We start from the raw sequence: 14,166 nt of genomic DNA, 5'->3' as shown, positions 1-14,166 counted from the left end.
AGTAGATACACTTAAGTCAAATTATCACACTGACAATCGTAAAACTACATTTGTAACTTATTAGCAAGTAAAGTATACAGCACAATAAGAGTATGCAATAGGGGCATTTAATCAGATCAGGGAAACTCTCAGAAAGCGATATTTCAGCTAAGATCTACAGGAACAGGAGTCAAAGACTAGGCTAGAACAGTCTGGATAAAGAAAACAGTACCATACTCACTGTCTCTAGCTCTTCTCCTACTCTCTCAAATAAAACACTCTTCTGGCTTTTCTACCCTTTATCACACTGAAACTGCTCTCAAGATCCTCAGTGAGCTCCACATAACTGTATGCAGTGTATCCTCATCTCACTTGACCTAGAGCATCATTTAACATAACTTAGCATTCCTTCCTCCTCAACCACTTTCACTTGCCTTCTAGGATGCCACACTCTAGGTTTTTCTCTCGGTTCACTGGCAAATCCTGCATAGTTGCAGATAAATCCAAATCGACCCAAACTCCATGGAGTGCCTCTCTTTGTGATACCAGCTATTCTCGGTGTTTATCTACTATCAAAACACTACTATGAAGCTTAAAATTATATCTATAGGCAGATCTTTACCCTCATCTCTGGACTCATTTATCGAACTGCCTGCTCCACACCTCTACTGTAATGTCTTGGAGGCACCTCAAACGTAACACGGCCAAACTAAACTCCTGATTTACCCTGCTACCCCAACACACAAATCTGGAGACTTTCCCATGACACTGAATGGTAATTCCCTTCTAGTTGCTCAAGCTAAAAACTTGTAATCATCTTTGACTCTTTTACTCTCACACCTTCTATCCAATCTGTCAGCAAACCTGTTGGCTATCTTTCATAATATATCCAGACTCTGGCCTCTTCCCTCTGCCTCCACTGCTATCACCCTGGCCCACTACCACTACCATCTTTCACCTGGACTATTACCTTACCTTCCTATTTGGTGTCTCTGCTTCTATGCTTGCTTCTCCATGGTCCATGATCAACACAATTTAAAAGAAGTAATCAATTTAAAAAGTCAGATCATGCAACCCATCTGCTCAAAACCTTCCAATGGCTTCCTATCTCAATCAAAAAAGTCAAAGTTCTTTCAATTACCTACATGACCTCCATCCTCTGTGATCTCATGTTATTCTCCTCTCCTGCCACACTGCTATTTGTCAAATGTGAGGACCCGAAGGCCTTTGCACTGGCTGTTCTCTTCACAGAAACGTTCCTCCTCCAGGCATCTGCATGACTTACTCCTCCTCCTACTTCTGATCCCCTCAAATGTCCCCTTCTTGATTAGGTCTTCTCTGACCACCTTATTTAAAAGTGAACCTTGCCTCCCAAAACCTGGCACTCTCCATCCCCCTTCTGAGTTGGTTCTTATTTTTCTCCACTGCATTTGTCTTCATTTACTATACATGTCAATATTTATTGTCTATCTCTCCTTAGTAGAATGTAAGATTATGAGAGTAGGGACTTCTGTACATTGTGCTCAGTAGTATAACCTCAATGTCCTGTTATATAGTAGCCACTCAACAGATATTTGTTGAGTGAACAAATGGATAAAAAGGAATATGAGAACCAGTGACTGAAGAAAGATCTGTATGGCTGAAGCACAGATAGGTGGAGACTGGTAGACTAAGTGAGGCTGGAAAGGTGGAAAGGGACAAAATGACATTAGGCTTTATAAAGAAATTTTGCCTTTAAGATTAAGGCAGGACATCACTAAATGGTTTAAAGAGAAATCTGAATTTTGAAACAGTTATTCTGGCTACTGTTTGGAGAACTAATGGAGAAAGGCCAGAGTGAATAATCACTATTGCAATGGTCTTGGCAAGAGATTATGGCAGTTTAGAAAAGACTGTGCTTATGTAGATGCACGGAAAAGGATGGATTTGAGGGATATTTGGGAGATAAAATTGATAAGGCTTAATAATAATTTGGATACAGAGGTATGAAGGACATTAAGAAAGACACGGGTTCGAGCCCTGGTCTGGGAAGATCCCACATGCCGCAGAGCAACTAAGCCCGTGCACCACAACTACTGAAGCCCGCGCGCCTAGAGCCCGTGCTCCACAGTAAGAGAAGCCACTGCAATGAGAAGCCCGCGCACCGCGACAAAGAGTAGCCCCTGCTCGCTGAAACTAGAGAAAGCCCACACGCAGCGACGAAGACCCAACGCAGCCAAAAATAATAAATTTATTTTAAAAATAATAATGCATAGATTTCAAATTTTCATCATAAGTGGATGGTAGTGCCTTAAAGTGAAGTAGGGAACACTGGAAAACAATCAGATTCACAGGTGATAACCATGCATTTGGTTTTAGGCATGTTGAATTTGAGGTACTTTTGAGATATCCAAGAAATATCAAGAAGATGTATATAAGAAAGCTGAAAGGTGAAGCTAGATGGAGCTATACATTTAAGAGTCATAGGTGGTGGCAAAACCATGGCTATGAATGCGATCATATTCAATTACATAGCAAAAAGGAGACTCGGACTTAAGAAACTACCCTATGGGCTTCCCTGGTGGCGCAGTGGTTGAGAGTCCGCCTGCCGATGCAGCGGACGCGGGTTCGTGCCCCGGTCCGGGAAGATCCCATATGCCGTGGAGCGGCTAGGCCCGTGAGCCATGGCCGCTGAGCCTGCGTGTCCGGGGCCTGTGCTCCACAACGGGAGAGGCCACAACAGTGAGAAGCTCGTGTACCACAAAAAAAAAAAAAAAAAAAAAAAAGGAAACTACCCTACCCTTTGTGGGCTGGACAAAGGAGGATGAGCCCCTCAAAAAGAAAAAAAAAAAGGAATGGCTTTTTTGGTTTTTGAAATCATACTCATAAGAAGTTCTCATTTTTTAAAATTCTGATTTAAACCAGTAACATTAGAATGTCAAAGGCTTTCCAAATTAAACCAATTCATCAGAACTATAAATCTGTTCAAGGATAGATGACTTTCAGAAACTATCTGGAAAATTCACAGTACCTTTCTCTTTGCTGCTTCAAAGTACATCAATACACAAAAAGCTATCCCTCTCAAAATATGTATGATTTTGGCTTATTGCAGTTTCCTGAAATTATCTTCTCTCTCTCACTCAGGGCCTCACCATATGCTGTTCTTTTGGCCCTCTTTCCCTGAGATGAAGATTTCTCTGACTTCCCAAGACTGGGCTTGGGAAGCCCAGTGATAGCTGGGCTCACCCCATTGGGATGATAGCCATCCCAATGATATAGTACTATATGTTTAATGTGTGTACTGTGTAGTATGTTTAACCATTAGTTTAACTAGATAACAGTCTTTTCCACTGTTGTATACTTAGTACCTAGCAAGGCTAAGTTTTAAGAAACACATCTATTCTGCAACGTGAAGGATTAAAATCTAATTTGGTTTTCAGTCCATTGACAACACTTCAAACGTCGACTTTCCTCAAGAGGAATGACTTTTTAAAATCAAACAGTAATTTGTAAACAACTGATTGAATCTTTAAAAATACTAAATTTTGGAGATATTTATATGTCTTTTTTCATATTGTATCCTTAAAGCCTGCAAAAATTCATATTTAGGAATACCGGGGATTCTTTCTCCTTTAGTCTCATACAAAAGGGATTTGACAACTCTCTTTGAAAGCCTGGCTTGCGGTGACATTTGACTGAGCAAATAAACCACACCCCTGTGCAATGGCAAACAAAGGTGAAATTGCATAGGGGTACCTAATCCATGCCGCGCGAGCCCACTTGAGAGAGAAGCAGAGGCAGCAGCGCGGAGCACCCGGTTCCACAGCATCCTCCTTGCCTGGCCTTATGCTGCACCCTCCGACCCTCAGGATAGCAACCATTCCCAAATTCTCGCCTCAACGCGCCCTCGGGATTGGGCACCCGGACTAGTCCTTCCCACGTAGATTACTAACAGAAGTCCCTGGACTAAGGATACAGCCCTAGATGACTTGGTTTCTAAAATCCCAGAGGAAATGAAGGAAGGAAAAATCCTGTCAAAGGAAAAGTGGCAACCAAGCCCGCAGTGCTCACCAAACCGACGCTCTCAGTCAATCTCCGTCAACGCTAACCGTTGGCTCGCAGGCCGCCACAGGCTACGTCGCAGTGGCTCACGGGGGCGGTAGTTTCTTTCGCAAACAGAACGCGCCGGGGGCACCAAAACTATACTTCCCAGAAGTCAATGCGAGTACGCCCTGCCTTCTTAAACCTGGGTTTAGCGTAATAAAGAGACCGTTTCTATTTTTAGGCTGACCTTAAATTTAGATTCAAGAACTTCCAGGTGTACGTCTGTGCTACACTCTCTGCCGTGCTTGTGTACTTCAGCTGTCCCTTATTTTCCTTTCCCCTTGTTCAGGCCAAAGAACCCAAACCTCAGAGCACCTAAAACGCCCCCCGGCGCAGCTTAACTGCCTTTTCAGGCGCATGCGCGCTGCCCGCCGTCACGCAAGCGTAACGGCCGGCCTCGGTTGGCGGCCGCGCGCGGACTTGGGGTCTGGAGGTAGCCTGTGGGAGGGCGGGGTTTTTTCCAATGGCTTTGCCTCCGCGGGTCGCGTCTGCTTGGGCGGGGAACAGGGCGCAGGGGCGGGGGCGGCTCCTCATTTGTGCCGGGCGGAGAAAGGGGAGGGGCTGGGGGTGAGGACCCCATCTTCCCTCCCCGCTCCCGCCCTCTGGGCCGAGCCCCACCGATGGGGCTGGGCGAAGGGGCGGGCTTTGCGCCGTGGGCCCAGCTGCTCCACCAGCTTCGCTGCTCAGCCCCGCGCTCGGGGATTGCGGGGCCGCCCTGTGCCTGTCTGGCCTGGCGGGTGGTGGGCGAGGACGCAAGGATTGGAAAAGAAACGGCGTCTGCCCGGGGAGTCCGGAACCGGCAGGCCGGAGACGCTTTCCCCCAACGCCGCCACCGAGACAGCGGCTGCACGAGGCTGCCGACCCCCCGGGAGCGCCAGGGTCTCTGGCCGCCGGGGCCAGCAAGCCAGGGTTCAGCAAGCCTTCCCAGCCAGCGCCTGGCCGGGAGGGAGGAGTTGCGGAAGGCGGGGACTGGTGCCGGAGGAGGGGCGGGATGGGAACGCTCCCGAGAACACCGTGGCTGCACAGACAAAAAACACCGAATGGCTGGTGAGCGTTCAGCTGTTACCAGCCTTTTTGGGCAGAGTACGGGTTTGACAGCTCCACAACGTGAGGATATCCGCTGACGCCGAGAGACGGAGGAGAACACTTTCCCGACACTGCCTGTCCAGCAAAGCCAGCGCTGTAAGGTTTCAACTTTGCAACTTTTTTTCTCAGTCTCTGACCAGAAGACTGCCCCTCCGGGCAGAAGGAGAGGGCGAGCTCTATCTTGTAGATCGAAGACACTTCTGCCTCCAAATGTCACCCAGACGTATGTTTTCATGACGATTCGAGTTCTCTGATTTTATTCTTACATTTCTCGTTTTAAAAAATGCAAAGTGCTTTGGGGGACATGCTGAAAGGTAACTGAAGACAGCAAAGAAAAAACTCCAATTGTCATGGCTGAAGGAGAGAATGAAGTGAGATGGGATGGACTGTGCAGTAGAGATTCAACTACTAGAGAGACAGCACTGGAAAACATTAGGCAGATCATTGTGAGAAAAACCGAGTGTCTTCGTTTGGTGAAAGAGACACCTTATCGTCCAGCAGACGGCCTTTCAAATGCTGTTTCTTTGGATGGGTTGAATAAGCTTCTTGCTCATCTGCTTATGCTTTCTAAGAGGTGTCCCTTTAAAGATGTAAGAGAGAAAAGTGAGTTTATTCTGAAGAGCGTCCAGGTAAGAAATAGCATTATAAGTACAACTGTTTATCTAGTAATGTGAAGTTTTACTTGCAGATATACACTTTGTATTTGCTTCAAATAGGTTGTTATAATTTGAACCACTCAACATCTTAAATTTAGACTGTTTTGTAAAACATTGAATTTGGGGTTAAAATTGGACAAGGTGAACTAAAGTAAAAGTAATTTTCAAATACAACTAAACAAGTATTGTCTTTCTAGAGAGTATTAGCAGAAATGCATCATTCCTCCATTGGGAGATTGGGATTGACATATATACACTAATATGTATAAAATAGATAACTAATAAAAACCTGTATAAAAAAAATTTAAAAAGAAATGCATTCATCCTGGGCAAAATATGTGAAAATTACAGTTAATTACAAATAAATACTTACTTTTCCTTATATTCATTTTTATGTGTTGTTGGGAAGTGTAGCCAGTATGCTTTTCACATTGCTACAAACAGTGTTCTCTGTGGAAAGTTTCACGTTTAAAACCCTCTAAAATGATAAAGAAATATTTCCTAGTCAGCTTGTTCGAGATAACTGGTGAAACAATTTCCTCTTGTTCTTAAAAACAAAGCAAAAAACCCGAGAATCTGTTCCCTAAATGCAACCTTTTTTTCCTGAAAGAATTATATAAAATAATAAAAGCCCATGTTATAAAGGAGCTGACATCTGCAGATTGAAGAATTGGATTCAGGTTGAGTGAATGGTAGACTGTTATGGTCAGTTACTTAACTAGCTTTCTCTGTGTTTGCCTAAGTTGTTTGATTCTTTTTTTTCACATACATACCTATTTAACTTGTGAGTGCAAAGGATAAAGGATGTTATAGTTTTCCTCCTGTTTGTACATATTCAATTTATCTTGTTTTATTAGAAGATTTATTAGAAGGTTTTTTTAAGGGAAAGATTTTTAGATATTAAGACTTGTCAGAAATGGTCTTTAAGCTTATTAGTCTAAATTACTCAATCCACATGTGTTCAAAGTCACAGTATGAGAAGTTTTTTAAATTTATAATTTACTTGGGTATATGTGTAAGCTAAGATGAACAGTTTTTCTATTCTGGTTTGAATTCAGTTTAAAGCAACAGAAAAATAATGTGTATAAAATGAAGACTCTAAGATCTCTGGATATTTCTTCTCACAAACGCTGTGGAAACAATAGTTACAATTTATATTTATCCAGAGTTACTAGAGAGGAATTATTCTAGTACTTGAAGTTTACCTCTTTGAGCATCAAAAGTTATTTCTCTATCTCTTAGTGTAGTGACTACAACAACTGTTTTTTTCATAATGGGGTCATCATTATGCACATCAAGTACATACTCTTGTACAGCTGAGGATGGAATGTATATGTAGGACTGTATGATACATTTTGTTTGAATTTGTGTGTTCAATTTTTATAGTCTTTCTTTTCCTTACCTTACTGTTGGTATACTTCACTTCAGTCTCTTCCTGAATCTTTTATTTTGCTACTTTTTTTATATTAGAATGGGAAACCAGATAACCAGTTTTGTTAAGAGTTAGATTGAAAACAGAAGTAATTAGGTTCTGGGGAGTACAGGGTCAAAGGACTAACATAATGGTAAGTAAAGTGGTACTGGTGTCAGACCTGGGCTCAGGTTCTCCTCCTTTATTAATATACTGCATACCCTTGAACGAGTTAAGTTACTTGACCTCTCTTAAGCTTGGATTTCCACATCTATAAAATGGTAATAATAATACAGAGGTGTATTACTATAATAAATAATATAAATTATGATAACTGAGATGTAAAGTGCCCCATATGTAGTGGATGCTGCTCTCCCCTTTCATAAAAGAAATACATGGACTGTGTGATATGTATTTCAAGACTCATTCATCCTGCAAAAGGATTCAAGAATCTCTACTGTGAAGATTTCCCATCAATTTATGCCTTCTTTCTCATCTCTGCATCTATGCACATTATTCCAGCTACAATTCTAACAGGCACTTTACTTATATTGGGCTATAATCACATGTTTATGTGTCTGTCTCTCCCAGAGCCTGTGGGAGAGACAGAGCTCCTCTCCCGGAGCACAGGCTTCGGACGCGCAGGCTCAGCTGTAAGTTCTCAAGAGTGTTGACTGGGACCTGGAAGCTACTAAATAAATACTGTTTCTTAGTCTGAATAGATGAAGTTACTAGATTAGGGAGTTTTCATCCCTACATCATTCATTCATGCCTTCATTCAACAAATGTTAATTGAACCCCTGATGAATGCCATTCTAAGAACTGAGAATCAGTGGTAACAATTTTTACATTCTACTGAAGGGAGACAGACCATAAACAAACAATATAATTTTAGATAGTAAAGGAAGACTTCCCTGAAGAGATGGCATTTAAGCAGAAATGAATAGATATTATCCAGGCAAAAATGAGATTTGTGAGAGGGACATTCCATGTATAGGGAATAGTGTGTGTGAAGGCCTCATGGTAAGAGAGAGCAGGTGAATTTAGGAGTGGAAAGTAATGCAGTGTGGTTGGAGCATATAGTGTGAGGAGAGTGTGAAAGTTTAAGTACATGCTCTGGAGTCAGACCTGAACTCTACAGCCTTAGGTAAGTTACATAATCTCTCCTTGACTCAGTTTTCTCACCTGCAGAATGAGGGTGATGCTAATAGTTCCTGCCTCACAATAAGAATAAAATGAAATAATGCTTATAAAGCATAGCACAGTGCCTAGCACATAAGAAACACCCATAAAGTTAGGAATTCTGTTTTTAGGCAGGAGCCAGAGAACAGAGGATCTTGTGGGCCATGTTAGGAGTTGTAGGCTTTATCCTAGGAACAATGGGAAGCCACTGAGGGGTGTTGAGCAAGATGGTGACATGATACATGGTGTATTAGAAGCATCACTTTGGAAGCAATTTAAAGAATGGATTTCAGGGGTCGAGAGTGAATGTACAACAGTTAGGAGGTTGTTCACTAGTCCAAAGCAAAAATGGTGGAGTAAGATGTAGTGGGCAAAGTGGAAAAAGGTGAATAGATTTGGGAGATAGCTAGGAGTTAGAACCTATGGGGTATAGTATTTAATTGGATATAGGAGATGAGGAAAATAAAATCAAGGATGGCTCTAAAGTTTCTAGCTTGAACTCCTTGATGAATAATTAAGTCATTTCGGGAGACAAAAGAGCGGTAGAGGGTCACTTGAGGGGAATGGTGAGTTCTGTTTTGGACATGTTGAGATTAAGTTGCCTATGATAAATCTGATTAGAAATAGCTCTTAAAGGGATTTCTGCCCCTGCCACCACTGTTCTACTCCTGACATTGTTATCTCTCACTTTTCTCAACCACCTTTATATCCATCCTCCACGTAATTGCAGAGCTATTTATCTAAAATAAAAAGCTGACCATGTTTCTCTCCTCCCTAAAATCCTTTAGGATAGAATCTAAACTTAAGTATGTTACTTAATGTCCAGCATCATCTGGCGTCCACTTAACGCTGCAGCCTCACTTCTCACACTCTAGCACCAGCCTTACAAGGGAAACAAGATAATGTAGTGCTCTGTAATGCCTTCTGTTATTCACTAGTAAGCAGCAAAAGCTGAACTGCATTTGCAATTCTTGCAGCTGTTCCTGAAGGGGCCCTTAATTGCTATAGGTCAGCTCAGAGGAGTATGGTCAGGGAGATATGGTAGGGTGGTGGTAGGATGGATTCAACTCAGAATGGCTAAACATGTAAAAAATTGGCACATTGAGAGATAGCATTCTCTGTTTGTATTCCTGTTCTCAATTTATTGATTTCAAGTCAGCATACTTAAATCTGTTCAACACATTTTTGAGAACTATTCTGTGCCAGGCACTATAGTCAGGACTGGAAGATCAATTAGATTTGTTCCCTGTTTTAGAGGAAGGTCTTCTGTTCTCATAGGAGATTTTAGTTGTGCTGTTTGTTTGTTTGTTTACACCCATAATACCTTTTGGATATGCTTGATTCCCTAAGCAAATGAATGGAGTGACCCAATATACTATTATAGTCCACTGGTGAGCTATTGTCTTTATGATACATGTAATTAAGGGGGAAAATGTGAGTATGTGTATATTCATCAAAACATTATGAGGAGTATCCAAAATAGCCAAGTACTTTTCCAAGAGTAGTCATTTGATCCTTTTCATTTCTCTACCATGACAAAGGAAAACAAATTTTCTTATATGCCTGTCAGCAATTAACACTATCTGAAAGTAACTTGGCTTATGGTAGAAAACTTAGACCAAGTAAGAAGTATTTATCTTAAGTGGGATGGAGGAGACTTTCATTTAGTGAAGTGATTGTTACCCCCCCAGGGAGAAATGAAACTTTAGTTGTTGGGTATGGTGCATATTTATAGTTGTAGAGTTGCAGTTGGAGTATCCAGTTGGTATCCATTGGGTAATATATAGTTTGTAGGTTTAACAATAAGAGGTTAGTAAACCTATTGTTCGCATAATGAGTCTGGAAGTTAGGCTATTTCAAGCCTGAAAGATTGATTCATTAGCTGAACTATGTTACCTTTTTGCCTTTTATCTATTTGTTCTCCAGGCACCATGTGTAGTCATTGACCATTTGCAGCTAAGAGGAAAAGAGTTTTTTCCCATGCCTCTATTAGGGAAGAAAAGCTTTCCCCAGAAACCTTCCAGCAGACTTCTTCTCAGTTTCTATTGACCAGTGTCACGTGCCCTTTACTAAGCCAGTAACTGGCAAAGAAATTGGGCATTTCTGTTTTTGGTTTGGATTAATCCACATTCAGCCCCTAAGAGCCAGAAGAGCCCCCATCATGTGAACAAAGGTTTCTGTTGGTGAGGAAGAAGAGGGACAGAAGACAGGTTTAGTCAGAGGCTGCCAATAAAACTGATATCTAACTAGGTAATATATTGCTTTGGTCTAGTTATAATTTAGATTCTATTAGATTGGAAATGTAACTAATTTATAATGATGCTATAAAATATAACAGATTCGGAACATTCTAGAAGCAGATTTGGCCTTTTAAGATGATTGTTTTGTTTTTATTTCTATTTTACTGCTGTGTCTAGTCAAAGCCAAAAATTTAAGGTAGTCCATCTCAAACATTCACTGCTGACTCTTAGGTATCACAGCAAATATGAAAGTCCTCTTTCAGTGTTTACACTGAGCTTCTCTCTTCCATATCCACTGTTTTTTGGCCTTCCTTATTTTATTGATACACTGAGAACTCAGTCCCTTTCCCTCAGAAAGCCTCCTGGCTTGCTTCTCTCCTCAGTGCTTCCTCTTATTCCTATCTTTGACCACTTTCTTTCTTTGCTTTTGAGCTCAGAGGAGAATACTATTTACCCTCAGTTTGTATGGGCTTCTTTGGAAGAAGAATGTAAAGAAGTTGAAGGCAAATCTTTAACTTTTTTTTTTCTAAATGGTTTGAAAACAAAGTAAAAAGCCTATGTTCTTTCTACTCACTGGCTTACAGGATGAATCATACCTACACTATCTGCCCTCAGTGTCCTCTTCCTTTGTTCTGACTTTTAAGAAAGATTGAAACTAACACGGATACTCTTTTTTTTCAAGTTTTCAGATTTCAAATATTTTATTCCTGTTACAGTGCCCCAAATGGTCTTTAGCATGGAAACAAACAAATAAAAAACCAGAATGATCAATTTTTAAAATATTTTTCTAACATTGTTTTTGTTTATAAATGAGATGTAGTGTTTTGTAGGGAAATGGGATGTTAAACACTTGCCTATTAGACTTCAATTTAAGGTCATGGGTTGTTTATGTCAGGAGGACTCCCTGAAACAATAGTTTAGCTTAATTAGAATTATTTTCTTGTCTTTAATACTGTGTGCCCTTAAAGTGCTATACAGATCATTCTTGGAGTAAAAGAATTTGGAAATAGATGTGCTGTTCTCTTTGTTTTAGGGTTATATTTATTTTCCTTTTGTAAGCCATTAGAAATTTGCAGGATATCTTTTAACCAATTGAGTAGATAATAACTTAAACAGCCAACTTAAGGATTTGTTGAAACTTTGATGTGATAGAAAGTAGCTGTAGAATCTTCGGTTTGATGAAGGATTATTAATCACTTAGAACTTTGAAACAATGGGGCCCTATTTGGTGTTATGTCTTAATCATGAATAATTTCATATCTAAAAACAGTGTTTATGAGTAGCAAATTAGCATGTACTGGAGGAACCAGAGGCACGGGGAAATTTTAGAATTAGTGGAAAGACAGGGGAGATGCTGGTGGAGGGAAGGCAGTACTTAAATTGCATAAAAGGATGAAAGTTATGCTGGATGTATATCAGCACCATGCAAGCCTCGCCACCAATTATAATCTCTTCTTTGTCACAGTTTCTCAAATCAGTCTGTTTTTTTCACACCATGATAAAATATTTACTTTTTTTTTTTTTTTTTTTTTTTTTTTGCGGTACGCGGGCCTCTCACTGTTGTGGCCTCTCCCGTTGCGGAGCACAGGCTCCGGACGCCCAGGCTCAGCGGCCATGGCGCACGGGCCCAGCTGCTCAGCGGCCATGGCGCACGGGCCCAGCTGCTCAGTGGCCATGGCGCACGGGCCCAGCCCCTCTGCGGCTTGTGGGATCTTCCCAGACCGGGGCACGAACCTCTGTCCCCTGCATCAGCAGGCGGACTCTCAACCACTGCGCCACCAGGGAAGCCCCAAATATTTACTTTTTAATTGAAGTCAGTAGAAAATAGGATTTACTTTGACCCAGCTTTTGTTGACCCAGCTTTTGTAGATCACATTTATTACATTAAGAGAGAAAGACCTTAATTGACCTTGATGATATGAACTACTACTTCAGTTACACTAGCACAGTAAACTCAGGGGCATCTGAGGGTTCTTCAGAATATTTGATGATGGTATTACTAGGGGCAATGGGTAGACTGGAAGTTTAAGTCACACTATGGGAACATTATTTTATGCTTTGCTTTTTTTCCTGTTGGTTACTACACCAAGTTAAACTAATGTCAATAAAGATACATTTACCATGACATTTGTATATAGAAAAACAGTCTTTTAAAAGATGCTTGTTTTTTATGAAATTGAGTTATTTGTAGTGAGGTGGATGGACCTAGAGTCTGTCATACGGAATGAAGTAAGTCACAAAGAGAAAAACAAATATCGTATGCTAAACACATATGGAATAAAAAAAAAAAAGTTTCTGAAGAACCTAGGGGGCAGGACAGGAATAAAGACGCAGACATAGAGAATGGACTTGAGGACACAGGGAGGGGGAAGGGTAAGCTGGGATGAAGTGAGAGAGTGGCATGGATATATATACACTACCAAATGTAAAATAGATAGCTAGTGGGAAGCAGCCACATAGCACAGGGAGATCAGCTTCATGCTTTGTGACCACCTAGAGTGGTGGGATAGGGAGGGTGGGAGGGAGATGCAAGAGGGAGGAGATATGGGGATATATGTATACATATAGCTGATTCACTTTGTTATACAGCAGAAACTAACACAACATTATAAAGCAATTATACTCCAATAAAGGTGTTAAAAAATATTGCTCAAAGAAGAAAAAGATGCTTGTTTTTTAAAAAAATGCTTTTTCACTGAAAATACTTAGGGAGTTTTTGTAGGATAGCTGTTAGGACCATTTATTGGACTTTCACAATAGGCGTTTTTATTGTTGAAAGCCTGTATTACTGCTAGTAGACTGTCACCATTTGTGACATGTTTCAGTTTATATGAAAAAGACTTGTGAAATTTGGCAACACAAGAATCATGCCTTCTCATGTTCTTATCTCTTTTCTATAATTACTTATAGAAAAATCTAATAAGATTGCAATGAAATATGGAATTACCTTAGAAAAATGAAATACTTTTAGTTTTATGATTTCTTTAAATCTGACTTTTTAATTTTAAAAGGGAAAGGTCTTCATAGAGTTTTAAAATATTACTTATATTGTAAAATTACCTTCAAACAACTTCCTAAGCTTTTAAACCATACTAAAGGAAAATAAAATTCATGGTGTGAGTTTTGTTAGTTATATTACCCAAATCAACTTTCATATATACATATTCATTAAATGAATAGTATTAATATTTTAACTTAAAAATTGTTTAAATTGACAAGATTTTATACATATATAATATATACATATGTATTTTATATATATATAAAATATGCACATACATACATATACATATGCTTTCTTAAATAGCTAGGATAATTTGTCAATTCTATGTGTTATATTCAGTAAAGTCTAATTAGAATCTTAGTTTACCCCACTAAAAATGAGCATTTACTGTTTTCACACTTCACTGTTTGACAAGCATTGCACAGTCGTCTTTAAACTTGACATGATTTCATTTTCTAGCAAGTTGGCAGGTGTTAGCTGTCTATAATTATAACTGAGTAATTTTTCAAATGCTATTAATAGCCA

General features: G+C 40.2%; 2 protein-coding genes across 4 annotated transcripts in view; one reads left to right on the top strand and one right to left on the bottom strand.

The window, feature by feature from the left end:
- The window catches only part of CEP57L1 (centrosomal protein 57 like 1), a 54,862-nt gene extending 50,746 nt beyond the window's left edge, over positions 1-4,116 (bottom strand). Inside the window, exon 1 of one of the 2 annotated variants that reach the window (XM_024755798.1) lies at positions 4,030-4,116. The gene's annotated coding sequence lies outside the window, so the exon portion shown is untranslated. The remainder of the gene's footprint in view (positions 1-4,029) is intronic. The other variant, XM_024755806.1, reaches the window with a different exon arrangement.
- A 530-nt stretch (positions 4,117-4,646) lies between these two features.
- SESN1 (sestrin 1) overlaps positions 4,647-14,166 on the top strand; it is a 104,043-nt gene continuing 94,523 nt past the window's right edge. Inside the window, exon 1 of one of the 2 annotated variants that reach the window (XM_024755352.1) lies at positions 4,647-5,777. In XM_024755352.1, the coding sequence (XP_024611120.1) occupies positions 5,499-5,777 (279 nt within the window). In that variant the 5' untranslated portion in view covers positions 4,647-5,498. The remainder of the gene's footprint in view (positions 5,778-14,166) is intronic. The other variant, XM_024755361.1, reaches the window with a different exon arrangement.

The sequence above is a fragment of the Neophocaena asiaeorientalis genome, unplaced genomic scaffold (genome assembly GCF_003031525.2).
Source record: "Neophocaena asiaeorientalis asiaeorientalis breed wild unplaced genomic scaffold, Neophocaena_asiaeorientalis_V1.1 scaffold105, whole genome shotgun sequence".
Taxonomy (NCBI): Eukaryota; Metazoa; Chordata; class Mammalia; order Artiodactyla; family Phocoenidae; genus Neophocaena; species Neophocaena asiaeorientalis.
This window is presented reverse-complemented; position numbering and strand designations above follow the sequence as displayed.